The sequence below is a fragment of the Penicillium longicatenatum genome (genome assembly GCF_028827895.1).
Source record: "Penicillium longicatenatum strain IBT 33135 chromosome Unknown contig_6_segment0_segment0, whole genome shotgun sequence".
Lineage (NCBI taxonomy): Eukaryota > Fungi > Ascomycota > Eurotiomycetes > Eurotiales > Aspergillaceae > Penicillium > Penicillium longicatenatum.
The window spans coordinates 4,022,511-4,048,549 of NW_026643123.1; the positions used below are offsets into that span (position 1 = coordinate 4,022,511).

General features: G+C 48.0%; 10 protein-coding genes across 10 annotated transcripts; 5 read left to right on the plus strand and 5 right to left on the minus strand.

The window, feature by feature from the left end:
• Nucleotides 1-835: 835 nt before the first annotated feature.
• N7484_009700 (metallophosphoesterase family protein) lies at nt 836-1,855 on the minus strand (the record flags this gene model as incomplete). The annotated part of the gene is made up of 1 exon (XM_057120087.1): nt 836-1,855. The coding sequence occupies one exon, from the start codon at nt 1,853-1,855 to the stop codon at nt 836-838; it is 1,020 nt and encodes a 339-aa protein (XP_056969642.1).
• Nucleotides 1,856-2,225: 370 nt separating this feature from the next.
• N7484_009701 (uncharacterized protein) lies at nt 2,226-3,080 on the minus strand (the record flags this gene model as incomplete). The annotated part of the gene is made up of 1 exon (XM_057120088.1): nt 2,226-3,080. One exon carries the CDS (start codon nt 3,078-3,080, stop codon nt 2,226-2,228), a length of 855 nt encoding a protein of 284 aa, XP_056969643.1.
• A 969-nt stretch (nt 3,081-4,049) lies between these two features.
• N7484_009702 (DUF323 domain protein) lies at nt 4,050-6,868 on the plus strand (the record flags this gene model as incomplete). The annotated part of the gene is made up of 7 exons (XM_057120089.1): nt 4,050-4,348; nt 4,421-5,100; nt 5,165-5,380; nt 5,438-6,329; nt 6,379-6,599; nt 6,648-6,729; nt 6,778-6,868. 7 exons carry the CDS (start codon nt 4,050-4,052, stop codon nt 6,866-6,868), a joined length of 2,481 nt encoding a protein of 826 aa, XP_056969644.1.
• A 2,246-nt stretch (nt 6,869-9,114) lies between these two features.
• N7484_009703 (uncharacterized protein) lies at nt 9,115-9,663 on the plus strand (the record flags this gene model as incomplete). Its single annotated transcript, XM_057120090.1, has 2 exons — nt 9,115-9,186; nt 9,256-9,663. 2 exons carry the CDS (start codon nt 9,115-9,117, stop codon nt 9,661-9,663), a joined length of 480 nt encoding a protein of 159 aa, XP_056969645.1.
• Nucleotides 9,664-9,708: 45 nt separating this feature from the next.
• Nucleotides 9,709-10,972, minus strand: N7484_009704 (uncharacterized protein; the record flags this gene model as incomplete). Its single annotated transcript, XM_057120091.1, has 3 exons — nt 9,709-10,645; nt 10,700-10,745; nt 10,813-10,972. 3 exons carry the CDS (start codon nt 10,970-10,972, stop codon nt 9,709-9,711), a joined length of 1,143 nt encoding a protein of 380 aa, XP_056969646.1.
• A 349-nt stretch (nt 10,973-11,321) lies between these two features.
• N7484_009705 (transcription initiation factor IIA subunit gamma) lies at nt 11,322-11,832 on the minus strand (the record flags this gene model as incomplete). Its single annotated transcript, XM_057120092.1, has 3 exons — nt 11,322-11,468; nt 11,583-11,730; nt 11,789-11,832. The coding sequence occupies 3 exons, from the start codon at nt 11,830-11,832 to the stop codon at nt 11,322-11,324; spliced, it is 339 nt and encodes a 112-aa protein (XP_056969647.1).
• A 340-nt stretch (nt 11,833-12,172) lies between these two features.
• Nucleotides 12,173-14,105, minus strand: N7484_009706 (hexokinase family protein; the record flags this gene model as incomplete). The annotated part of the gene is made up of 2 exons (XM_057120093.1): nt 12,173-13,397; nt 13,471-14,105. 2 exons carry the CDS (start codon nt 14,103-14,105, stop codon nt 12,173-12,175), a joined length of 1,860 nt encoding a protein of 619 aa, XP_056969648.1.
• Nucleotides 14,106-18,741: 4,636 nt separating this feature from the next.
• N7484_009707 (uncharacterized protein) lies at nt 18,742-19,969 on the plus strand (the record flags this gene model as incomplete). The annotated part of the gene is made up of 3 exons (XM_057120094.1): nt 18,742-18,849; nt 18,945-19,478; nt 19,553-19,969. 3 exons carry the CDS (start codon nt 18,742-18,744, stop codon nt 19,967-19,969), a joined length of 1,059 nt encoding a protein of 352 aa, XP_056969649.1.
• Nucleotides 19,970-21,669: 1,700 nt separating this feature from the next.
• On the plus strand, nt 21,670-22,724 carry N7484_009708 (GILT family protein; the record flags this gene model as incomplete). The annotated part of the gene is made up of 2 exons (XM_057120095.1): nt 21,670-22,118; nt 22,202-22,724. The coding sequence occupies 2 exons, from the start codon at nt 21,670-21,672 to the stop codon at nt 22,722-22,724; spliced, it is 972 nt and encodes a 323-aa protein (XP_056969650.1).
• Nucleotides 22,725-23,854: 1,130 nt separating this feature from the next.
• On the plus strand, nt 23,855-25,817 carry N7484_009709 (uncharacterized protein; the record flags this gene model as incomplete). The annotated part of the gene is made up of 4 exons (XM_057120096.1): nt 23,855-24,236; nt 24,338-24,999; nt 25,047-25,114; nt 25,172-25,817. 4 exons carry the CDS (start codon nt 23,855-23,857, stop codon nt 25,815-25,817), a joined length of 1,758 nt encoding a protein of 585 aa, XP_056969651.1.
• Between the last annotated feature and the right edge of the window lie 222 nt (nt 25,818-26,039).

The window sequence follows — 26,039 nt, forward strand, 5'->3', positions numbered from 1 at the left end:
ATGATAAAGCTGACCATGTCAACAAAGGCACGCAAAGTTGAGACAACGCCACCGCTGGCAAACGTGAACGGAGCGAGATATCACAAGGGCCGTATCTATCTAACTACAAACGGAGGACCAGTTCGAGGAATTTATTCTCTCAACCCACTTGACGGCACCGCGACACCAATTCTTAACAACTTCCGCGGTCGACATTTCAACAGTCCCAACGATCTGATCTTTGACTCGAACTCGAACATCTGGTTCACAGACCCACCATATGGATGGTATCAAGGCTTCCCCAATGTTCAGGTCCCTGAACTACCAAACGGAATTATTTTTTCAACACGAAAACAAAAGCGCTAGTGGCGGTCTCCAACTCGGTCGTTACGACACCGAATGGACTTGCATTCTCAAACGACGGGTCCACACTCTATGTCGCTGACTCGAACTCCACTGCCGGTAGGCCGTTAGGATTTCATCCTGCTAGCTTGCGAAATGTCTGGGCTTTTGATGTGAAAGGCTCGATCCTTAGCAATGCGCGACTCATCCACCAGACGGAGAGTGGATGGCCGGATGGGTTACAAGTCACCCGGGATGGATATATTCTTGTTGCAGTATTGGGCGGAGTGGATGTCATTGATCCCTATTCTGGAATCTTGCTGGGCAAGATCAACACCCCGGAAGATATTATCTTTAATCTTGAGCGAGGACCCCAACAAGGAAGCCAGCAGATGTGGTTGTTGACTGGGCAAAATCATATTTATAAGCTCTTGATGAACTTGAGTGAGCAGTGATTGATGAGCTCTCATCTTGTGTTCGCGAGGTACTCTGGGTTACTCTCCAAGTATGACGATTATTCAGCACCTGCCTTGACGTCCTCTGTCACGGATGCTTTTGGAGCCACAGGTGTATCAACACATTCGACTTGAACAATCTGCTTCCCAACTTCGCCATTAATAGATCCAATTACAACCGCGCTTAATTTATTGCCGTATAAACACCCTGAATCCAACCCGATCGCATATCGGCCCAGCTGCAAACGACGTTTTGCATCATGCCCGAAGATAACCGTAGTCTTTGACGCTAGCTTATCCTGCCACTGGTCCCACTCCGTAATCCAGCTTTCTTCTCCAGCAGTCTCAGACGGTATAAATCTTTCTTCGACACCCGGTGTGCGAGCGACGCTCCGCATATGTAATAAAGCATGTGGGTCCTGGTCCTCAAGTGGGATGTTTGGAGCGAGACCCGCATGTACCATAACTAAAAGGTCACCAAAACAAGATGTTAGGTTTTGAGGTACTTTGACACGCAATATCAAAGGCAAAGCAGCAAGCCAGTCGAGCTGAGGCCTCGAAAGTGCCAATGCAGTATTTGTGGTTGCAGGGCTAGGTTTCTTGCTTATGCCAGCTGTGGCGGATGCACATTTGTCAGAAACCTCGGAATCTCGGACAGTATCGGCTTCGGGGTCCTCAGGTGCCTCCGGTCTACCAGTTAAGCCTCCGGAATGATGCAGGCTATCTCCAGTAGCGCTTATCTGCGCAGCTGCATTAAGAACTGCATTTTCGTGGTTGCCTCGCACTGCGCTGGCCCCGAGCTTAATAGCCAGATCAACAACACCAGGACTATCGGGCCCTTTATTGACCAAGTCGCCGACTAGTATGAGATGATCTCCTTTCTGTTTGTCGAAGCCGACTTTGTCTAGGAGTGCCTCTAAGGACTTTCTCATTCCATGTACATCGCCTACAATGACCAAGCGTCCGCTAGCAGGGCCATTTTCGGAAGATGTGAAGGACTGCGGAATTAGATTATCCGGTATGTCGGAAATGAAGGTTTTGACTGGGAATATCTTAGCGGGGATTTTTTCGGCGGTCATTTTCTCAAGAGTGAAATCACGTCTGTATCTGAAGGGAACGGGAAGACAATGATGTGAAAAGACGCGCTGGATGGGGCGACCCAATGTAGACTAGCGTGGTTTGGTACACCCATCGATGACTGTCAACTCTCACTGTCATTTTTCATTGAACTAGATGAAGAAACAAAGGTACACTTTTTCTTTTTTCTGACCTCTATTGAGAAAACATAGCCTAGATGCCTCCGGTATTATATTCTTCTAATCAAACTTCATCTACAGTATATGAATTCTTTACCTGGCAAGTGAAAAGTAATTGACAGTAAGTCGGGTTAGTTTTAACCATTGAGTCAATAGAGCTACTACCTAAATTAAGGAAAGTGTATCAGCGAACTTACGACAGGTATTCATCAGAAATACATTCAGTGCGACTCACAATGGGACGTAAAGAAGAAGAGATGGACGCGTTATCCCCCATAGCCACCTGTCGAGTAAACTCAATGACAGCATTCTTTTGATAGTCACGCGCCTTGGTATGATATCCAGGCGTGCCGAGAGCCCGCGAAAGTGAATAGTAAGCATCAGTGAACTCTCCCAACTCCATTAGGTTTCTTCCTTGGATGTAATGAGCAATACTTATAAGATCTCCCGGTCGCGGCTCGTCAAGATGGGTGTATCTTGCGATCGTCTTCAGCACAATACCTAGACGACGGTTAGACTCTTCAAACTGTCCCGTGGAGTGGAAGACCGCGGCCGCAAATATTCGGCAACGGAATTCCTCCGATGGAGACAGAAAGGGATTTGAATCGATCGCTTGGGTAACGATCTCCAGCGCGCATTGCGGGGTTCCATTTTTCCAATATGCCTCTGCTTCCTGGAGTGGTGTGTTCTCAGAGGCATTGCAGAGCCAGAGATCATCAAACCATACACGGGTGGATTTCATCTTAGGGCTCATGACACAACTAGTGTGACTGAGAGCTTGGGTCTCATCCTGGAATGCTGGAGGTGTAGGTTCAGCAACGCGACACTGGGCATGTGCCAAAAGGACGTCGTACTCTGCCAGTTGGGCCTTGAGTGAGTCTACTGTATGCATTGAATGTTGCAGGTTTTGTTCAAGGTTGGAGATCTGAGTTGTCAGTTGCTTGATCTTAACGTAAGGACTAAATTCTTCATTCTTGGGATTAGTGGATAGTTTGTTCTTGCGCTGTCGTCGAATTGCAGGTGGTCGAATACCGAACCTGGAAGCCATCTTAAAGATATTCATGTTAGTTTTAGAAGAGAAACTATTGCCGTCTTGAAATTGGAAACGATTAATTGCTCTGGGTAGTAGCAGACGAGTAAGTCACCGGTGTCTTTTCGGGAGGGGTCACCGAACTATATATACTCAAGTACAAAGCTTCGACAGGTCATTGTTCTAAGATGTTTATTGTTCGAGATGGTCATAAAGGTTGTCTATGGTGACCCAATTTCATATTCCAGGGCGAACAATGGGCTTTGTGTCTTTGTGGAGACACCCGAGACATCAATTACTAAGAAATGCGTTCATCGCAAAGAACCTTGGAACCTGAAACTGTAATCAGACAAAATAGACAAACAGAGCAAATCCACGCTATGACCTCAACATCTAGTGGCTGGCCCCACATCCCACCGGCATGAGGTGGGATGCAAACAGCATTTGCAACGTTGTGCGGAAGGACCGGGCTGAGTCATTTCATCTGATACACTGTGCTGTCTCGTGATTGGCTGGAGTGGGTGCTCTAGACTTGCGGGGTGCCCAATGCAAACATGTCATACAAGGAGTATGGATCAAAACCGGGTCTGAGCAGCCAATCTTGCGTCGATGCCGGTCATCAACCCTGTATAGAGGTTTGCATCTGCTGTTAATTGCGGCTTTCATTTCCATTCCTCTGCCTTGTTTTCTTCCAATACAATGTGGCACGATCAACCATGACTGGCTACTGAAGCTTCGCATCCGAAACGTACTTTCCTCTGTTGTGGTGATTTGTCATAGACTTGGCTCTACGATCCTTGTTCAATGGTAGCTCGGCTTACTCAAATGCTAGTTTATGTTCCTGAAAAGCCCCAGAGCTTCGCATAGCTCTGGATTTAAATTCCGAGCTACCCCCCCTCTTCCCCCCCCCCCTTTGATCTTTTCATTTTTTTACTTCCCTGTGTTTCCCGTCCCCTTGGGTCTCTTCTCGTACATTCCGAGCCAAAAATGTCCCCTTCAACACAGCCGAATGGTGACGGTGTTGACATTGTCAACATCCACCAAGATGACATGGACTTTTCCCTCGTTGATGAGCTTTACAAAAATTTGAGCCCACCCGAGGGAAAACAGCCCTCTTTTCCCACTCTCCTGCTCTATGACACCAAAGGGCTCAAGCTGTTCGAGAAGATCACTTACTTGGACGAATATTATCTCACCAATGCCGAGATTGAACTCCTGACAACACATGCAAAGAGAATGGTGGAGCGGATTCCGGAAAATGCACAATTGGTAGAGCTTGGTAGTGGGTAGGTTTTCCTTACGCCTCCCAGACGGCCTTGGAGTTGGTCGTATCGTCAAGCTCTAACACCTCACTGCAGGAATCTGAGAAAGATAGAGATTCTCCTCCGCGAATGCGAGCGAATGCAAAAGCGGGTAGATTATTACGCCTTGGACCTGTCACTGACCGAGCTACAACGGACATTCTCCGAGATCTCCCCGAAGAGCTTTGAATATGTTGGATTTCATGGGCTTCACGGAACCTATGATGACGCTCAAGACTGGCTGAAGAACCCAGAAAACCGCACTAGGCCAACTGTTGTGCTTTCGATGGGATCTTCCATTGGAAACTTTAGCCGGTCCGAAGCAGCAGATTTTCTCGGTGGTTTTTCGAAGCTCCTCGGTCCGTCAGATTTTCTTTTGATCGGAGTAGATGCCTGTAAAGACCCAGAGAGGGTTTACAGTGCTTACAATGACTCGCAAGGTGTCACCCGAGCGTTTTATGAGAACGGACTGGCACATGCGAACACTGTACTGGGCTTCGAAGCTTTCCGGCCTGTCGATTGGGAGGTGGTGACTGGCTATGACACCGAAAATGGGTGTCATCAAGCATTTTATTCCCCCAAAGTCGATGTTGTGATTAAAGACATAACAATTCGGAAAGGAGAGAAGCTCAAATTCGAAGAAGCTTACAAATATAGTCGAGATGAGAGGGATGAACTCTGCCGCAGCGCAGGCTTGATCCCTCAGATGGAATATGGAAATACCGAGGACAACTATCGTGCGTGAAAACAGCTAATATCTCATCATTTTGCTTCCCATGTACTGACAGTGACAATCTTCAGATATTCATCTTCTCTCGCCTGCGGCCCTCGACATCCCGACTCAGCCTTCGCAGTACGCTAGTCGGCCTATCCCAACATTGAAAGATTTCCAAAATCTATGGACCTCATGGGATCTTGTGACCAAAACCATGATACCTCGTGGAGACCTTTTGTCAAAGCCTATCAAACTTCGAAATGAGTTGATCTTTTATCTGGGCCATATTCCAACATTCTTTGGTTTGTCGACATCATTGTCGGAATATTATTCCCAAGGCTAATAATGGTGGTATACAGATATCCATTTGACTCGAGCAACACTCGGGAAGCCCACCGACCCCAAATACTACCAAACGATCTTTGAACGTGGAGTTGACCCCGATGTTGAGGACCCGGAACAATGTCATGCACACAGTGAAACCCCCGATGAGTGGCCTCCATTGGACGAAATTCTGGATTACCAAGAGCGTGTTCGCAGTAGAGCACGATCTCTTCTCCAAGATAGCAAAGCGTTGCAGGATCGAACTATAGGCGAGGCGCTGTGGATAGGTTTTGAGCATGAGGCAATGCATCTGGAGACATTCCTCTACATGCTACTGCAGAGTGAGAAAACTCAACCACCATCTGGCATTGATACCCCCGACTTCACTCAAATGGCCCGGGACGCAAAAAGAAATGCCAAGCCGAATAAGTGGTTCCGTATCCCCAGACAAACCATAATTGTCGGTCTGGATGACTCGGACAAGGATGCTGTGCCCAAAGATTCGTATGGGTGGGACAATGAACAACCTCAGATGAAAATCAACGTCCATGCTTTTGAAGCACGTGCCCAACCTATCACCAATGGTGAATATGCGAAATATCTGCAAGCCAATCGCTCCCGAGCAATCCCTGCATCTTGGTTACCTGTAGACCCGGAGCAGGCCTATCCGATTGCTAAGGGGACCAGTCGATCCAGCCCTGGTGCCACTGAGGAGTATTTGAATAACTTTGCCGTCCGCACAGTACTGGGATCTGTTCCTTTGGAACTCGCGCAAGACTGGCCTGTTATCGCTTCTTATGACGAGCTCGCGAACTACGCGAAGTGGGTGGAGTGTCGAATCCCCACGTTTGAGGAGGTCAAGAGTATCTACCAATTTTCGGATCGACTCAAAGAAGGTACTGCTGGCCAGAAGCCTAATGGTCAAAAGTAAGTCAAGGAACCTGTTTAAATGAAGCAATCAACTAATCCTCTCCAGCAATGGAGCCAAATCAGTGAGCGAGACACAAACACCACCCGTGTTTCGCGACCTCACAGGTTGCAATGTGGGCTTCAAGCACTGGCATCCTACTCCCGTTACTCCAAACGGCGACAAGCTGGCCGGACAAGGTGAGTTCGGTGGAGTTTGGGAGTGGACCAGTTCACCGTTGTTGCCTCAGGAAGGCTTCGAGGCCATGGAAATATACCCAGGCTATACCTGTAAGTGCAACCCCTGCAACAACCAATAAGATGCTAATATTATCATAGCCGACTTTTTTGACGGGAAGCATAACATTATACTTGGTGGCTCCTGGGCGACGCTACCTAGGATCGCTGGCCGGTCTACATTGTAAGTCTCCTGGATATATATCTACTCGACCCTTTGCTGACTGAACAGTGTCAATTGGTACCAACACAATTATGTCTATGCTTGGGCTGGAGCACGTCTGGTGAGGGATTCCCGGAATGGGTTCAAGCAGACGATTTAGAAGTAGAAGCTGAATGGAATGACTTCGCCTGGGTTGTTTTCATTCAGCCCTTTGGTGCATGTTAATTCTTCACATTCTACATAATACACCTAAGTACTGAAATTAGGAAATCACTAGGGTTGGAAATACTTGCCAAAATTAAACGTTGATCTCTTATAAAGCATCACTTTTACATCACACAGAACATAGTCCGTACAGTAGAGTGCATGAACGTAAAGCAGATAAGACCAACAGACCCACCTTGAAAATCATCAGCCAAGAATGGGATCGACCGCAAGGAAACATCCCAGAGCGTTAAACCCTAAAGAACCTGGAACTTTCGATGAATGGAGGGAAGAATGTAGTCCAGCTTCTCGGGTGATTTCACGGGGTGATGGGATTCTAGCATATCTGGGACCTTGCGTGAGAGGATCTCCCGTAACATGCCGTGAGATCGGAATCGAGATTTCAAGTCGTTGAACTTTGAATAGCATAGGAACAAAGTACCTACTGTTACTCTGACACGATTATTTGTTTTGTGGCGGTGGCTAAAGACTATTTGAAAGGTTTGATCCTGTACTCCTTACAAGGCGTTGGTGTTGATCCCTGTTCGACGAAGATTCATGGGTAATGTCCAGCCTTGACTTGACAACGCAATAGATACATTAAGGCGGAAAACGAATCCGATTCTGGATTTTCATTTGCCCTTCTCTTCTTATCTTGGAATGTGTGCCTGCGTGTACAGTCATCGGCAAAGCCCGCGATCGGGGGAGTCGTTCAACACGGCATAGCTCCGACGCAAGGGAGGAAAACATAAATACAGTCAATCTTTCTACGCGCAAGGACTTCGTTAGGTTCGAACTGAGTTTAAGCCTGAATGGAAAGCAAGCCTCCTGGTGCTCATGGAGATAGTTGCCGATGTTGTGGATAGGAAAGGTTTTGTGCTAAGGGAATTGTCTTTTGTCTACACTTTAACTGCGTAATTTGGGACGCTATGTACTGGCCATACGAATACAGGGACAATTGCCAAACGGACACAATGTTCGAGGCCCGTCTGGAAGATTAAAGAGAGCAAGTATGTGCATTTAAAGCCTTGTCACGAAATAAAGATACATAGCTCGAGGAGTATAGGTGATGTCTCGATCAGGGACCCCTGTCAGTGACACATCCAGGATCGATCGACAAGCTTGCGATCGTCCGCACTGTATGTAAGATTGGCATTACGTGCCAAAGGACTAGTCTAGCGTGTACAGAAAAACAAAGGAGCCAAGAGTTGAATCCGATATGGGTACAGGGTTGTCTCATTTCATTGGCAGAAGGAAACCAAGGTGCACGCCCAAGTACCGGCATTCGGCTGTTCCTTTCATGCGTGTACCTAGGAAACGTCACGATCGACGTGTCCTGCGAACCTTAATCGGGAGGAGTGTGGTCGAGGAATGGAGTATAGCCTATCGAGCTAGCAGGCTCCCTTTTTCCTTTTCTGGGTAGCTCCACTGGTGATGCACGGGTTTTGCATTTTGTTCCCTACAGGTTATGGCCTTACTGCCTAGGATCGGTTCATTACCTCCTCCAATCTTGCATGCCGGGTTCGGAGTAAAAAGCAGCAGGCGAGAATGCCTCACGGGCTGAAAGGGTCCTCGGCCCCGAGAAGCGGGTCTACGTTCTTTGGCAGTTTGACGATCTAGGATCTCCGGGATCTCCAGTGGAGAACCGCTGGTGCCGCTAGGAGAATCTAGTCGAGTTGGAATGTGTCACAGGCTCGTCAAAGGGATTCACGAGCGAACCCTGCCGAGCCTGTCAACTTGGCCCGCAGTCCATGCCACAGGAGCAGCCGGCTGTCGCCCAGTTCAACCTGCATAAGTGGGTCAGTAGGACGGCGGAGAATTCAATCAGTCCTTGACAAGCCGTGCTTAGTATGGATTTACATACTGCAGGAGCTGCCTGGAACTAGGCTCGGCTTTCGGATTTCCTATATGTATCCCGGCCTGGCCTCAATTTTACTTCATTCTACGGGCGTCAATGGCATAGAATACCTGCTTGGAAGGGTCTTTTTCCACATTATTTGTTTCGCCTTTTGTCGCTCTTTCAGTTCGCATTGCCTTTTATATAGTATTTTGATTTTTCCCAGAGCATTGCCGGTTGCCTTTGATCCTCCACCAAAAAGGAAGACCTGGCTTTTGATTAAGCCCAGTGTTCTTGACCACGCGACCCATTCAACACGACCTTCAACTGTCTTTGATCGGCCAAAAATCAAACAATCCGCAAATATGGAGTGTTTTCGACAGGTCTGGAGGTGCATGAAGGCGCCGTTTATCACCCAAGAAAGAGTGCTTGAAATTGTGAGTTGATAGCACCATCCTACCATGGCGTTCGAAAGATCAAAGAAACTGACAGTGTCACTCCCTCAGGGCCCCCCAACCGATTTCCGAAAGGAAGAAACCCCGGCTTGCTTCTCAGACGCGGAGTCAGTCATATCGCCCTATAACCCACGCGAGCGGCCAATTCTGACAAAGGAGCTACAGCATGTTGATGTATCAGGATCGCCGAGGATCGATAATGATTCGGAACGGCACGACAATCGAGATGACGGATCTCCAACCATTGATCGAGGAGAAAATGCAAGCCCAGGTGCGGGAGATGAGCGTGGAGGTGTCAAGTCCCGCTTCCGATCGCGCATGAAGTTGACACGATGGTTCAAGTCGACACCGGTCGATAAGAATGAAGACCTTGAGATACAGGTCTTGGATAAGAGTGTGCGGGGCGCGACTGATCACGATGGACAGCTGGTGGCAACTTTGGATAGATCACCTGCCTGATCTACAGGAATTTAATATGGTCTCCGAGGGTTCGGGTTTTCGCAATCACATCAAAAAAGTCGGCACGTCGTTATAGCGAGATTTAGACTCCAAATTGTTGGTCTTAGAGGTTTCCCTGGCTGCACTATTTCCAGGGGTTGAAGCTTCCTTCTTTTCAGAGAGATATGAACTAGGCTGAGATGGCTCTGGCAGCTCATCGAGGTCATCAAATAACATTTGGACTCTGGACTTGAATCCCGTTACTGGTCTGTTGCTCTTCGGCGTCGGCGTTAATCTCTCTTTGTGCAAATTAGGGTTTTTTGGCGTAGTTCTCATTGGCGTCTCACTTATTTGCCGCGGTGCAGGTGCAGTTGGTCTTTCTGGAGCTCTGCTCGGTGTACCTTCATGGCGTGTAGTAACTGGTGGCATGATGGTTGGGTAAACAACTTCATCAATATCGGAGTCCTCCTCCGAAGCCGTCTCGAGGTCAATGATATCATTCGTTTGAACAGATACTCCTGGGAGAGCATCCTCAGACCTGGGAACCTGGCCGCTGTCGCGGTCTGGCCTAGAGGCTTGTCCAAATCCCGCAGCAGCTCTGGTTGACGATTTGACAGCATGAACGCCGACCAATGATCGCGACTTTCGCGGGCTTGTCATCAAACCATGAAGATGCGTCCCAGCCCAAGCACCGTCGTCCTCATCTGTGTGCTCCTCCGGGTTGTCATCCACTGGCCCCTCCAGCCGGGCAAGACCATCTTTCTGCCGCGCGTCTAATGCTTCCGCGTCCTTTCGCATCTGGAGAATTTTTGGAATTGCCGTTTGACCATCTGTGGGCCTTTCTATCTCTTTGATCGCTGCTGCACTCCGTTCCTTGGCTTCTTTCTTTCGGCGAACGTACTCCGCGTAATGGAGATGCTGCGTGAAGGTTTGCGCGATGGCATAGAATTCGTCTTCGACCATGACCCAAGCATCATCTTCATCTAGGCCTTCCACAAGGAATCTGATTGGTGTAAGTGGCCGACTGATTCACATGGCTGGGGGACTTGTGACGTACTCTTCGGTGGGACACGGTCGCGCGGGGGAGGTAGGCGGAGTCTGGGCTGTAAATCGCGATCATTTGTTAGTCCAGATAAATCACAAAATACCTGATGGCAATCTGACACGTACATGATCTAAAAAAGTCTCTTCCGCTGGGAGATGCAGGTGTTTTGGGCGTTAGGTCTGGGTCTACATCTGCCTCGCGCTTGACGCGCTTCCGCGGCGTTGACTCTTTTTTGACGCGTGCCTCATCCTTCTTCTCAAGAAGCCAGGGTAATGTCCTGGGCATGATATCGTACTAGGCAGATCTCGATGGATCGCGCCGACTGAAGTGTTGCGGAGAAAATATGTGGAAGTTTGGAGATCGGCGCTGATAAGAGATGAGGTCACCCGCTATGCTGCTTTATAGGAATACTGGAGAAAGCTGCATCATTGCTGTAAACCTCAATACATTGGGTATCTGTTATGCTCTAGACAATCTGTTTTGTGTATGAGACAGGGAGAAATAGGAATAAAACATAGACGGGAATAAAAGATGCCCAAACGCCACAGAAGACCCAGTTAGACATGCCAAACGCCGCTACAACCATCTTATGCAAACGCCGGAAATTCCAAGATTCTTCAACCCGGTATCTGACTTATGCTTCACCCGGTCGCTTGCTGTTGCAGCTCACAATCTTCACCTTATCGGCAGTGACTGTGGTCTGGTTATCCAACTTAAAGGATACGTCCTTGATCAAGAAGGTCCAGACTTCGTCGCAAAATCGGTATGTATCGAGGTGGCCCTGGATATTGCAAGAAGGAATCAGTCTCACGGGAGCAGTGACAGATGATTAGACCATGTCGCAACAGCTCCTGGCGCTCTATGGTACCCAATATCCAAAAGACCCTGTTCTTACCTTGAATGTAAGTCTGGCTCGAACCTTGTCCGCCAGCACCTCGGTGACAACTTTGTCGAAGGTGGAGAGAATCTTCATCGCAAGCTGAGGTTCGATGCGACCCTCGTTGATCAGATCATCAAGAGTGTCGGTGAGAGACAGACCGAGACTAAGTGTCATTTTTGTTAGCCCTGATCTCGGCTCCGACTACCCGGAGTCGAGCGTACCTGCTTCCACGGTAGAGCTCATAGTAAGATTGCTGAGTAGCCATTTTCGCAGCGTCGATCGGTGCTGTTTTGAGGAAAATGTGACGACGAGGAGGAGTGTCGAGTGCTGAGTTGCCTTAACCTGATGGATCGCGGGGATAATCACTCACGTGATATCACATGATAACCCTTATCGCCCATCTAGGCCTCGCAGTACTGGAACAGAGAGAAAAATACGGAAAACAAAGACTCATTTCAACACCTAAGTGTGATATCCATTTCTATGTGATGATTCAAATCCCAGTAAAAAAAATCTTAGACATTAAATCGGCCTTGACTGTTTTCTCACTCAAAAACTCCTTCCACCGAAAACCCCGAGCTTGCATGAGTCGTGAAGTTGACAGTCTACTTGCTGACAACCATACCAGCTAAAACTCCCGCACCGATAACGCCGCCGTCCGAAGCCTCTCGTAAGAAAACTGACTTGCCTCCCCTCTGTGGCCCAGTCCGCATAATTAGGCGGTCGATATGTTGCTGGCACATTTCTTTGAACTGCGGGTAGTGTTGGATGATACCTCCAGTGTAAGCTACAACCAGCTCCTCAGGACCAAATTGCCAATCTACCGGGGTGGGCTGTAGGACTGGGACAACATGTCCATGGATATTGTGGTTGACAGAAGCTGGTTGGACACTGGCGGCAGCAGCAGAAATGACAGCGGAGACGTCGCCATTACTTTGGGGCGAAGCTGCATGTTCTGGAGTATTGACATTGCTGTCTTCCTTCAGCTCGATTTCGCGGCAGCAAGCTAATAGTCCAATAACTGCGGCAGCGATTAGTCCGGCAGATCGCCTTTGTACCGCTCGAGCGATTCGGCGGAAGGCACCAGCTGTACGGGCATCCCAGAGCCAGTCGCTACTCTCTGGAGGTGGAAGGGATTGGTTCAATTCCTTGGCGAGATCCTGGTCAGATCGGGATCGGGCTACATTGTCGGAAATATAGGTGGTGGTAAGAGCGTATTCTTGAACGAGGTTCGCAGGCAAGATCCGTTTTGATAGCCCCGCCACGGTCGTCAGATAGTCGAATAGAATTAATCGAATTAATTCGCCGATGTATCGCCCTCCTGTCATGTATTCGAAAGGCTGGAAGCCAGGGCGTGCACAGGCTTTATCCAATTCGGCATCCCATTTAGTAGTGATTTCCAATTCGGTGAGAGGCGGGGCAGCACCGGAGATGGTCCACTCGGTGTTGACAATAGTCTCCGTGGCTCCTGGCTCCATTGTGTTGACGCTCTTTGCCTTGGATTCATGTAGCTCACTAAGCTTCATGGGAATTGTTGCATTACAACCCGTTCCAACAATAATTCCCATGGCGACTCGGCTGTTTGGTAATGATTTGACCGCGTATGCAAGTGAAGCCAGCGTCGCAACTGTGTCGTTTGTGATGGCCTGGATCTTTAACTTGGGCAAGGCAAACAGCTTTCGACGCTTGGATGAAGGCTCCTCTTCATCATCTGGTCGTCTTGTGTGTTTTTCATAACCGTGAAGAAGAATATCGCGTAGGTTGAGATTTGAAGAGATGGCGAAGCCCTTACCCATGGGCATCAATGTAGCCTCCGCAAGGGATTCTTGCCTAGAGAGCAGTCAGTATTTGTATAAAGACTTTCTTTTGCGTAGTCCGATCAATGCAAGATCCCAACACTCACATAATGGGAAAACTAAAGGTAATACCCATATCTAGTTCCGCAGGGATGTCTTTCCTGGTTGCATCCGACGTGAGGCTTTCCGCCACCACCTCGGCAATGCAATCCCCAATCCAAGCAAACAAGTCCTCAGCCTTATCCATTTTCAAATGTTCCTGAATGGGCCATGCTCGCTCCAAAGTTCGTTTGACCCGTTGACGCTGAGCCTTGCGAATGGTGTCGCGCGACCTCTCCGAGGCATCCGCGGAGACATCAGAACCATCGACCTCACCCAGCAGCTCAATAAATGCCACTCGTAAATTACTTCCACCGACATCAATCGCTAGATAACGACCTGTCTCTTCTCCTGTTGGTAGCTGGGTCACGGGGGTTGGCAAAAACTGTTGATCCGATGTTAAGGCCAAATGGCGGTATGTGCCGGAGAAGCGACGCGCCAGTCTGTACAACACAGCCTCTTCCAAACACAGGGGTTGAAGAAATTCATCTAGTTCCTGGCAATATTCGAGGTGTTCCCGCTGAGATGCATCCATTTCCACGCTGAAGTCTTCATGCTCCTCATCCTCAATCACATCGTCATGCATGATGTCACGCTCCTCGTCATGGTCTTTCTCAGACGATATTGAATTGACCGAAGCCATTATAGGAATGACTGCAGCAAGAAATCGATCCTTTCTCTTTTCCCAATGATAAATGTAAGGGAAACGGAGACAGAAAGAAAGGGAAAAAAAAAAACAATCCAAGCCAATGGCGTAGTTCAAGCTCGCACTGGCTGTGTAGTTATGGTAAATGTTGGTGGAGATGAGGATCAAAACAAAAGTAGAAAGCAAAAAAGACCGTGCCTTTCTGTCACAATACCCGCTCCGTTCTTAATCGTGACGTCGGGGGCTCAGGAATGCGAGGTACGAGCAGAAAGGACGGCATGAACTTCAAGATGCGCGCCAAGATGGAGACGCTAAAAATAAAGTCCAAGTGCCTAGTTCGCAGGAGCCGTTAGTAAGGTTGCCATACAGGGTTGGGTAGAACATTGTGGTGACGCGGTCTGCAAGGTGATGGGAGGGGGGAGGTACTGCGGGGGATAGGAACAACAGGCTAAGATGATCATGCCAGAACAAAATCACCGGGACACCATGATCTCAGCTGTCATGGTTTACGTACCCTGGTTAGGAATCTTGGTATGCGTGATATGGCTGAAGGGGGGAACCAAAAGCTGGTCAGGTTTTGTGTTTTTTTTTAAGCGACCAGGGATCTACCAGGGGGATAAGCCTGCATATATATGGAGATCGTCGTGTTTCTGAGTGCCCAAATATCCCTTGTGGTGCCTGAGGCAGTTATGCCTGTGGGAAAATCCGAAACGCATACACAGGGCGATGCTTTTATGGTTCGGATGAGATATCTTTTACCGGGCGAGAATCATCGGAAGTGGAGCCTATGGGGGGAGGGGGGAGTCCCTGGGTAAATTAATATTGGATTCCTCCAAGAGCCCAATAATAAAGAGAAAGCACTCAAAGAGATCAAGAGTCATGAAACAGGAGAAGAAAAGGAAAGAATGATTTATTAAAGCCATTGGAGATGCGACCATCGGAGGACACGAGGCGATGCGACGCTGTTCTTTTTTCGGGACCGTGGACGACTTGGAAATCCCGGGAGATATCGTCGATTGGAGCTGACTCAATACCTACGCGGAAAACTCTATAAGTCCTGGCCTACCCCCCAATTCCACTCGACCTGGGCATAATTCTTGGGGAAACTTCGATGATGATCGCGGTCGGAGAAGTTCCACTTTCTCACATACGACCCTCGAACTATGTAACCCTACTGAGCATCTGACGCCTCCAAAACGTGGGCTTTTACCAGCTCGGTTAGACAACTCGGCTACAAATCCCACGTCTATCTTCCCCCTCCAGTCGTGGAGCTCGCATTATTCTTGGCCGTCCAAAACACACGAGGAGGCGTGAGCGAAACGGCCAACCCCCGACGCCTTGCAAGAACATAACTAAGTGGGGCCGGATCACGGTAAGGAAAACGTGCCAGGTTATCGTCATTTCACCGACGCCCTATGGATCGCTTCTATACTTGTCATTCGCCGCGAATCTCTCCGCCCCGGAATTAACCGTGTTCGTAACAACGTGGTCATTGCCGCGCAGGGCCTCGATCGTTCGTGCGCAGCCACCAGATGTCAGCTCTTCCACCAGCGTGGTTCAACCTCGTTTCGAAATATGGGGCGGAAACTCTCCGGGATCACCTGCTCATCGCGGTCACCAATGCGAGCGGAAGGCGGAGGTGTCTTGTGCTCATGCTCGTGCTCGTGCATTGACCAGAGAGCCTCAAATATGCTTCCCAGGGTTTTACCTACTAGCATGAGTCGGGAATTTTCCTGGATTTAGTAAGCCCAACAGTTCTCTGGTTCAAGACCTTCAAGCTTGAACCTTAAAAAAGAAAACATGGTACTCGCTATGGCGGAGTGCCTCCGAGATCGGAGCTCATGGTATCCTATCAATCAAGCCCCATCGGATGTGAGGTCTTGTAGCTTTTAGCGTGACTGTATGAGGAAGGTCGATTGGGATCAGTCTCCAGTCGCGTGCCTGGGTGGAGGAAGGTTATCATAGTGCTACGCATGACTGCTCTCGAATTCTTGGATAGGTGCGTTGTACCTGCGAATCTGCTAAGGCTCGAAGTGGGAATTACCGTATGATACCATGTTTTTGGTTGAGCACATTTACTCATCTATAACACCTGTGCATAACGGGAATGCGTGTTCTGTACAAGAGAAGCACTAAGTGCGATGTGGAGTGTATCTACCTATCATTTTGAAGTTTTCCATTAGGGTGCATTTGATAGGGCATCGGGAAGAAACCCCCATCTAGCATAATCCGAATGGATCGGAAGCTAAACATCCGTTAGCTTCCTAGCTTCACGCAACTTGACCATTACCTCACCAATGTCAGGCGCTTGGCTGCATCAGGTGACAGATCCGAATAATCGGCGAAGATTAGATTGCGCTGCATGCCCTAAGCCATTTTAGGGCTTAGGGATTTCTCACCGGCTGCTTTATCCTATTGACATGGGCATTGGCCTCTATTCTTTGACATGAAATGGGCTTCACATTGTTGAAAAATCGCCCAGTATGTATATCACAAAATTTTAGATTGAGCTTTCTTCGTTTGTGTAGATATCATGTCTGAGATAGCTGGTGGTTGAAGGGAATGACGGGTAGATGGGCACATCCAATGTTATGTAGCATGTTCCTGTCTAAAAAGTCTGACTTCGTTTCAGATTTATAATCTGCAAGGTGTCCCATTCTTCCGTAGCTCGAGTTTCAAATTTAATTGAGGTCTGAAGGACAGAACGTTAGACGGAATTTCATAAATCAATCATACTTTTACCACGAAATCGACGACTATACCTAATTCGGTTGCGTTCCAAATGTATGGTAAGATATATTCAGCATTATGCTTTGCTCATATTCAATTTGTTTATTATACCTAAATAATGATCAGATCGGTAGCAGGGCTAGTGCTCATCTTATACCCAAGCTATTGCAGGTAAAAACAAAGTCGTCACTTGGGATCAGGCCATCGCGAAAACACTACAATGGGGCCATCTATGCGTTATAAATTGCTTCGGGCGTGGACCTTATAATCGCGAAGAATACATTTGATGCATGGATCGCTATAAGATTTTGACTAGGGGAGATTTCTACGGAGGACCTTGATGTCACTTTAAGAAGCTGCAGTTTTCTGGCAAATCCGCTGAGGCTGGGTCAATCCTTTGTAAGCCATGCCTCCATACCTCTTCAAGCTGTAGCCTGTAGCCTGTGGTGCTTTGAGACTGTAAATCATGGCAGCATTTGACAATATGGACTAACTGTCAAATGAAATTTTAAGCCATTGGGTATGTCTAATGCCTCCTATCGATAATCGATTTTTCAAAAGGCTAAGATCTCGCAAGGTGAGTGTCAAGGATTGGCATACACGATAAGCGGAGGACACGGACCCACATAGCACATCAAGGTCCCCCTGAACTGAGACGGTCCCAAGGCTTACAGGGGGTTGCGATGGGTTTTTTGATTTCATTGGAGTTGAGTGGATCCCCGCAGTGATCTTCGATAGAGTCAAACCCCATATTGAAGCCTAACAGATCAGGTACCAAGGTTGAGTGATAAAAAAATTTCGAGTGTCGATCTGGGGGCTCGCGACTATTAGCAAATGCACGTGATCTGAAGGTTACGTTGATTGGTTGTTGTTTAATCGTTGTTCAACACATAAGCATGAACGCGTTGAATTTGATTCATTAACGCTGTTTTTTATTGTTTATTGATTTAATTTAATCTACTTTCATTTTTTCCCCCCCAAAAAATTTAACAAAGGAAAGGAAACGAACACACTGCACTGTAGATTGATCTTCAACGGAATTTATGACCGTAATCCCTCAACTGAGAGTCCTAAGAAATAAAAATAGTGGAAATGAATAAGCTGGACCTCACAAAGATGAGAATGAGGCTGCTCGAATTTTTATGAGCAAGAGTGCTGAAGTGTACAAGCGCGCTAGCTAGGGTACTATAGATGGGGGCGATCGAATCAATCGAGTAATGTGGCGCGTTACCATTTCGGATTATATTTTCACACGTCCTTGTTTCCACCTTCGGCTCGAATCGCGGGCCGGTCCATCTACGGCCCCTCCGTGCCCGTGATCATCATCCCGTAGAAGATAGTGAAATCAAATTCTTTAGGATCTTCTGCATAGCTGAGGTAAAACTTAATTTAAACAAAATACTGTAGTGGCTACGTCACCGCCGCCTTGGGGTTTTCCTACGGCGCATAACCACCGGACGAGGTCGAGTAAACCAACATGGTATGCAACATGATCTATATAGGATTCCCACATACAATTGAATCAGGCCAATCTGCCGTCATGTCAAGCGATCGCGCGATTTTACCTAGCAGGTCGGCACAGATATGTCGGAAGTCATAATCCCACAGTACTATTCGACAAATTAAGTCAAATCCTTGACGGACTACTAAAGGGCTCCGGGTGTTGTGGACATATTCGGGTCATCAGTGGACTAATCAACGGATTCCCGGGTGTTGTGGACATTCGGGGCCATTCCGGCCCCACCCAATCGAACGATCCGGTTGCTACATGCTTCCTCTTCATCAAAGCCAGTATATCATGAATCTAAGTCACGTTGAGATACAAGGAGATTATTATTGTCTAGCACTGGATCTGGTGCTTTAATTACCGAATTTGAACCCTAGTAATCTGAGTGAGGGAAGGATGCCTCGTGTTGACATATCCTCCAAACTATGGGCCACGCCCAACCCTGACCGTGTATATGTCGTGCGACCTGTTTGGGTACATTATGGTCATCCGGATCTGGAAAAGGTGCGATATATTCCTAATGACGAATGACTGTTTTGGCGAAAAGTTCTACGAATATGTCATCAGAAAGCTTGTCCAGGCTGACGTGGCTAGAATAGAATCATCAATTCTTGCTCGATTTCGGCTTTGAGGAAACCTACCGCACATCTTCCCCCGAGCGCATATTTTACAAGGGGTACAATGACCAGCCTATAACTTATATCTCTGAAAGAACCACCACCCCCCAATTCTTCGGTGGCTCCCTTGAAGCAGCTTCTGCGGACGATCTCCTGCGGGCTTCGAAACTCCCGGGGGCTGGTCCAGTGCGTGACTCGGAATTCCCCGGAGGTGGCAGGATTGTTAGTATCACTGACCCTGAAGGGGTTCCAATCAACATCGTTTATGGGTATCAGACGGTTGAGCGTGGTATGGCGCCTGTGTCAGTTGGGCCATTCAACCTTGCTCAACAATCAGATGACACCAAACCCAGACTTGGCACTTTTCAGCGGATTAAGGCAGGTCCCGCGCCTATCCACAAATTAGGCCATTTTGGCCATAAGGCCAGCAATATAGCGGCAATTAGCGCTTGGTACATGACTCATTTCAACCTTCGCGGTGTCGATATACAAGGGGATCCATACAACCCCCACGAAGTGAGTATCCGTCTACTTACAATAGAAAGCAATGTATTGAAAGGAAAGGCCACAAGCTAATGCCCGTGACACAGGACATGGCCGTATTCTACAACATCGATTTAGGGAAGCATTATAGTGACCACCACGCATTCTTTCACTTTGCCTTCTTCCCAGGTCAGAAGTTTCCCGGCCCTCATCACGCATCTTTTGAGGTTCACGACCTCGACGTCCAACAGATCGGTCATTATCATTTGCTTCGGCGGAAGTGGTCGCTGATGTGGGGTCTTGGTCGGCATCTACTCGGCAGTCAGATTTTCGACTACTGGTATGACCCGGATGGTTTTACCATCGAGCACTACACGGACGGCGACGTCGTGAATGAGGATAACCAACCTGAGAGACATATTGTCGAGAGATTAGAAGAGTACACTATCTGGGGTGGCCAAATCAACTTCAAGGGTGCGTATGAGGGTGACTCCCGACCGACCCGCCTACATGACGAGGAGTGATAGAATAAGAATGAAGGAGCGAGGGAAGTCTATCACAACGGCTTTATGTTGGGTTTGAGGATTATCATGATGTCAGCCTATGGAGTGACAGAGTAACCTACCGCAAACAAGTGGTCACCTCTGAGGATCACTTTCCTTATGTTTTTGTATGTAATTACTTACTCACGAACTTGAGCGTGGTAACCGCCGAGTATCGGTCGAACGGACCGGCAAGCCCACCCGTAAGGGCAGGGGGACTACTCTCAACAGCAGTCACCCGAGTTTCTTCAATCAAATCAATCAATCAATCTGAACCACGTCATCTTAGTTTCGCTGGACTCGTTGGTCATCTCAACATACTAGGCTATACTAACCTAGCCCGTGTAGACATATGAACAGCATGCTACTTTAATACTGTACAGAACGTCCATGACTGATGTCACCACTTACACGCTTCGATTTCTTCTCTGCCCTTTATCGCCAAGTCATGCTAGGTAATATCGTGAATCTCTGGACTGCCTCTGTCAGTGGGGCCTGTATTTTTTTTATAGAGTAATCGGGACATACGGCGGGGTGTATTCACATGTACCTTCGATACACTTGATACCTTGATACCCTGCGTCGAAACCGTCGTCCCTTAGTTCACGCAGATCTTTTATTAACGACGACTGGTCACGGATGGCACCCAACCTAGTAGCTTTGAAGCATGGCATTATTCGCAATGGAGAACTATCTGTACGCCAGACCACACAGGCCGCTGGCTGCAGCAAGCGAACTATCCTGAGAATCTCTTCCAACACACGGACATTTGGCAGCGTCAGGGGACACCAAAGGAAGATGGTAGGCCGCGAAGCATCAGCCCACATGTGCTGGAAGCCCTTTGTGATCACTTGCTCGAAAATCCAACCTGTACCTTGATACTATGGCGAGTTTCTGTGGCGTGGTGGAGGATAAATAGTTTCTTCTGTGCACCAAAATTGTGTTCAATTGTTGTAAACCTCATTTTCAAGCTCGAGTGCCGAAAATGACCTCTAGCACTCTCTGCCTTTGCACCAAGTTTGCCAATACACCATGCATGCAAAACTCACCCTAGGGGAAGACAGCCATCTCATCGACGTACAGGCCCGGTTTTCCTTGATCGGTGGTCGCAGAGCGCATCGATTGTTAGCGGTCATACGGTTTGAGTTCGGTCTACACGAGTTAGAGCCGCGTGGAAACATCTATAGTGCCGCAAGTTTCTGCGAATATTTATCATCGTAACCTTACTGCACTCAGCATCTTCAGCTAATTGAGCAGTGGCTAGTCTAGTGACAGGCTCTCTATCATACGCGAATAAGTTTATCAATCTCGAGGCTATATTGCAATCGTAGTGTATGGTGTCGGTCAAAAGTCATCTGCTGAAGAAGCCTGTTGCTTAGGGAAGACGGGGTAAAAAGGCCTATGGCATGTATTGAGGTTTTCGTGTAATTCACACGGGCCAAGGTTCTATCCGCGTCTTGTAAAATACAGTTTCTATTCTAGTAACAAGTATTCCGTAGATGTTCTGTTCTCTGTGGTGGACCTAGTCCCGAACAGGCAAGGCGGTCTGGAATGACATTTGGATCTGTCGCCCGCCGTTGCTCTCATCCCGGCTCCACTCCAAAACAGCGGGCCTCCCTTATCAGGATCAAACATAAACGTCAGTTCGAGCTTCCCTAACCTACGCTTCCCAAATCTACAATATGGAGAAACTTCCTATTCACACCGGTGAAACCCATGCTACTCCCCAAGAGCCAAGATGGATGGCTCCACAGACAAGTCCACGAAGAGCCATTTTTTTGAGACGCCTCTTTATCGTGTTTTGTTTCTTGGCTGGATATTACATGCTGATTAGACCGCGGCCTACACAGTGCATGTCACCTGCATGTGCACCTTGCGATACCTATAAGTGCTTGGCTCCAGGCCAGATCACTGACGACTCTACGGGTGTTGCTACCATGAACGAAAATGAACAGGCTGGAATCCACCAATACCCCGTTACTAGCGAGATGAATAAATCAACGAGGGTTCCTCTGGAGGCCCATATCATGAGCAAATGTCCAGATGCACAAGGCTGCCTACAGAAGCTTGTTCTCCCAGCTATGGAGCAGATCAGTGACAAGGTGGATTTCAAGCTTTCTTTTATTGCCAGGTATTTGCACACAATCCATGGAAATATCACTATAGAATCCCGGAAAGACCTCATGAACACTACTGACTTTCTACTGCTGTTAGTGTATCTAAAGAAACCTCCGATATCCAGTGCATGCATGGCCCTGAAGAGTGTATCGGTAACATGCTCATGCTATGTGCTGCGAACCTGCCCTTTCCTCCTACGTCGGACAGATCGCTTCTCCCACAAGATTACCCTCGAACTCCTATCATTCGATCTCTGGGCTTTGCGAACTGCCTGATTAACGATTATACCCGCATCCCAGACCGTGGTCTTGTCCACCAGTGTGCTCTGGAACATGGCATTGACTTCGACGCCTTGAACCAATGCGCAAGCCAGCAAAGCGATGCCCCGGACGATGGCCAACGTGGGAAAAGCCCGCTTAGCGGAATTGCCCTTCTACGACAGAATGCTCTGCATAGTGAACGGCTTAACGTACAAACGAGCTGTACTGTCCGGTTGGACGATACTGTCTGGTGCATCCATGATGGTGGAGATTGGAAAAACTGCGCTCAGAATGGCGAGGGCAGTAAACCTCAGGTCTTAGCTGACGAGATCAAGAGACTCTGGCAAGAGAGGAACTGAGTACATGGAACAAACCCGTGACGATACCTAATGAGAAGTAATATGCTATTGATAATCTGAATTTATCCTATCATCAGACGATTACAGTGCTTCTTAACAAAGTATGCTTTACATACGCCTAGAATTAGCCATTCTACAGAGTATAAGTCCGATTTTCTTTTCTATGTCCTTAGGTGGCAGAAGTTTGGCACGGATTGACTTTGTAGGTAGAGTCCAAAGACGATCCTTGATTATCCTAAGGTACGGAGAGTATCTACTATCTACTTGTTACTTCTATTACATTCACTTATCACTTCTGTTATATTTATTTTTCCCTTCTATGACTAGGACAGGTGCACTATGTGGATTCTGAGCGCTTCACCAGACTCCTCTCGCTTAAAGTACTGCTCTTGATTTTTACTGAATGTTTTTACATCTACCTCATTCACACAGCCCCTCTACTTTGTCACCCCGACACAAACTTCCTTTGTTCGTTTTCTTTTCGCCTCCTCAACGGATTAGAAATACATTTCTCGCGGCTTCCAGCGAGTAAAATCTTTCTATCCTTTGAAGTTTCAAATCCTCCAAGACATTCAAAAGGATCTTCGAAAGAACCAATATGACAGGCTCTCAATTGCTCTCGCTTCTGAGATGACGTCCATTATTCCAGGAAGACGTTTTTTACCCTAGGCCATTCGGGGGATAAAGCCAGGAATATGAATCGACAATGGTCTTCGAGCTCTGTTCAGTGATAAAGCCAGTCGAAGTCCTCGTCCTCCTGAGCTCCAATCCTGATCAACGGAGGATATGTCTCAGGCGCAAACCCCCTTCTATTTTATCTTAAAGCGCTTGGGGATCACTATCTTGCGAATAACGAAAAGAGTGCCTATGCGACAAGAGAACCGACAAGTTAACCAATGTCAATCTTAGATATAGTTCGGTTCTTATTTAATCCGAGTCGCTGACCCCAAAAGTTACCCACGTGCATCCCTTACCTAATCATCTCAAGGGCCTGCAAACCGATTATTCAAGCTCCCAGCGAGCCCCTCGTGATACCTGAGCAAATCAAACCTTGCTTTACATGGATGAACGCTCAGGACTAACCCCCCAGTGAGCTCCAGCGAATTCAACCCCCTCCCGCTGTGGCCAAAATGGCGTTTCATCTCCCCCCGTCCGCTGCGGGGAACGCGCCCTCCTCCGATTCCAGCACGTCCTCGAATGCGCAATATACGCCTGTCTCCAAGGGATCTGAAGGTGACGAATACTCCGATTCTATTAATAGACCGAAGCCATCGCCTGTTGGGCAGTTGCGACTCCAGACTGATTTTGGGGGCACAGAGGGTGACGTTGGGGATCCTGTTTCCGACATCGAGGACGGGGATGAATTTGAACCTAGGGGCGAATTGAAGGGGAAAAGGACACGCGGACCGAAGTATACTTTAAAGGATGAAAAGGAGGTGGTAAGGATCTTTGATAAGAGACTTGTACCCTTTCTCGCTTTTTTGTATCTCCTTGCTTTCTTGGACCGATCCAGTATGTTTTTCGATACTCGAGGCTAAGCTTGTGCTATTATGAAAAAAAGAAAAATACAGGCTTGATGTGCGAGGGAAAGTTTATGCTGACCACCTGGCCAGACATCGGGAATGCCAGGATAGCCGGGCTTCAAGAAGATCTGCAACTCTCCTCTTCGCAGTATGAATGGCTGCTGACCGCGTTCTACATCACATATATCCTTTTCGAATGGATGACACTGATGTACCGTGTCGTTCCACCACACATTTACATCTCTCTCTGTGTTGGTGGCTGGGGTCTGGTAGCCTCGTTCCAATGTCTTGCAACCTCATTTGGGGGCCTGGTCGTACTCCGCCTCTTGCTCGGTATCACAGAAGCTGCATTCGGTCCTGGCGTGCCATTCTATTTGTCGCTATTCTACCGACGTGATGAGTTGGCTTTCAGAAATGGGCTTTTCATTTCAGCTGCACCGCTAGCAACCACTATTGCTAGCAGTCTCGCCTGGGTGATTGTGAAACTTAGTAGCGATGGACCTATCTCCCCATGGCGTACCCTTTTCTTGGTAGAAGGGTTTCCAAGCGTGGTTGTTGCGGTCTTTGCTTGGGTCCTGATTCCTGATTCCCCCGGTAAAGCCCGATTCCTTACCCGCCGACAACGTGCCGTGGCTCAACGGCGACTGGAAGAGAATAATACCAAATCGAACTTCGAGCAATCGCAGGAACAGGGCTTCAACTGGCGTGAGATTTTGAAGACAGCTTCCGATCCCAAGGCTTACATGGCAGCTGTAAGTACCCTTTCACAGCCTGCATGTTCTAAATCTGACAATCACAGTTTATGTTCTTTAGCTGTAATGTTGCCTTTAGCTCCATGCCAGTGTTCCTCCCCACCATTATCAAAGAGTGTGTTAGCCCTAACAAAGGAAGCCGTTTGAGTCTTTGAAATCTAATCTCATATAGCATGGGCTTCTCCTCCCTCTCTGCACAGGCCCTCTCAGCTCCACCCTACTTGATAGCCTTCGTCGTCGTCCTAGTAACAGCCTGGGCTTCAGACCGCACCCGCACCCGCAGCTCATACCTAATCGCACATGCACTGATCTCATCCCTTTCATACGCCGCCATCGCCGCAGCAGGGTATTTCCACACCCACCTTTCTCCCACCCTACACACATTCATCCGCTACGTCTGCGTCTATCCCGCCATATCTGGTTTCTTTTCCGCAATCACACTGATCATCACCTGGTCAATGGATAACCGAGTTGAGAAAGAAGGCAAGGGAGCGAGCATCGCCATCTTAAATATCATTGGGCAGTGTGGTCCTCTTCTGGGTACGAGACTGTACCCCGAGGCGGATGGGCCGTGGTACGCACGGGGAATGGCGGTTTGTTCCGTTTTTATGGTGCTGGTCGCCATCCTTGCGATTGCTCTAAGAATGCTTTTGCAGAGAGCTAATAGGGCTTCTGCTGGTGGGCCGCTGTTTGATTCCTCTCAGGCTAGTGGGTCTGGGGCTGGTCATGGAGAGGAGCGGGATGAGCTTATGGGTGGTGGGCGAAGAGAGGACTTGGAGTGTGATACTGGGGATCAGAAGTTTATTTACATCATTTAGCTGGGTCAATTATCTGGGTGGTATTTATTCTGAAATTTCCGAGACTAGCATGGACTTGGCTTATTTTTTAGCGTTGGTTTTGAGTTTATCAAACTTTGACTTGTTGATCAGCTTCTCTTTGCTGATTTTATTAAAGATTGTTTTCTCCGTTTTATTCCCCGGCTCAGCAATCGAATTAATTGAAGTTTTGAGGTCATGATCCCGAAATACCCAGCGGGCTAT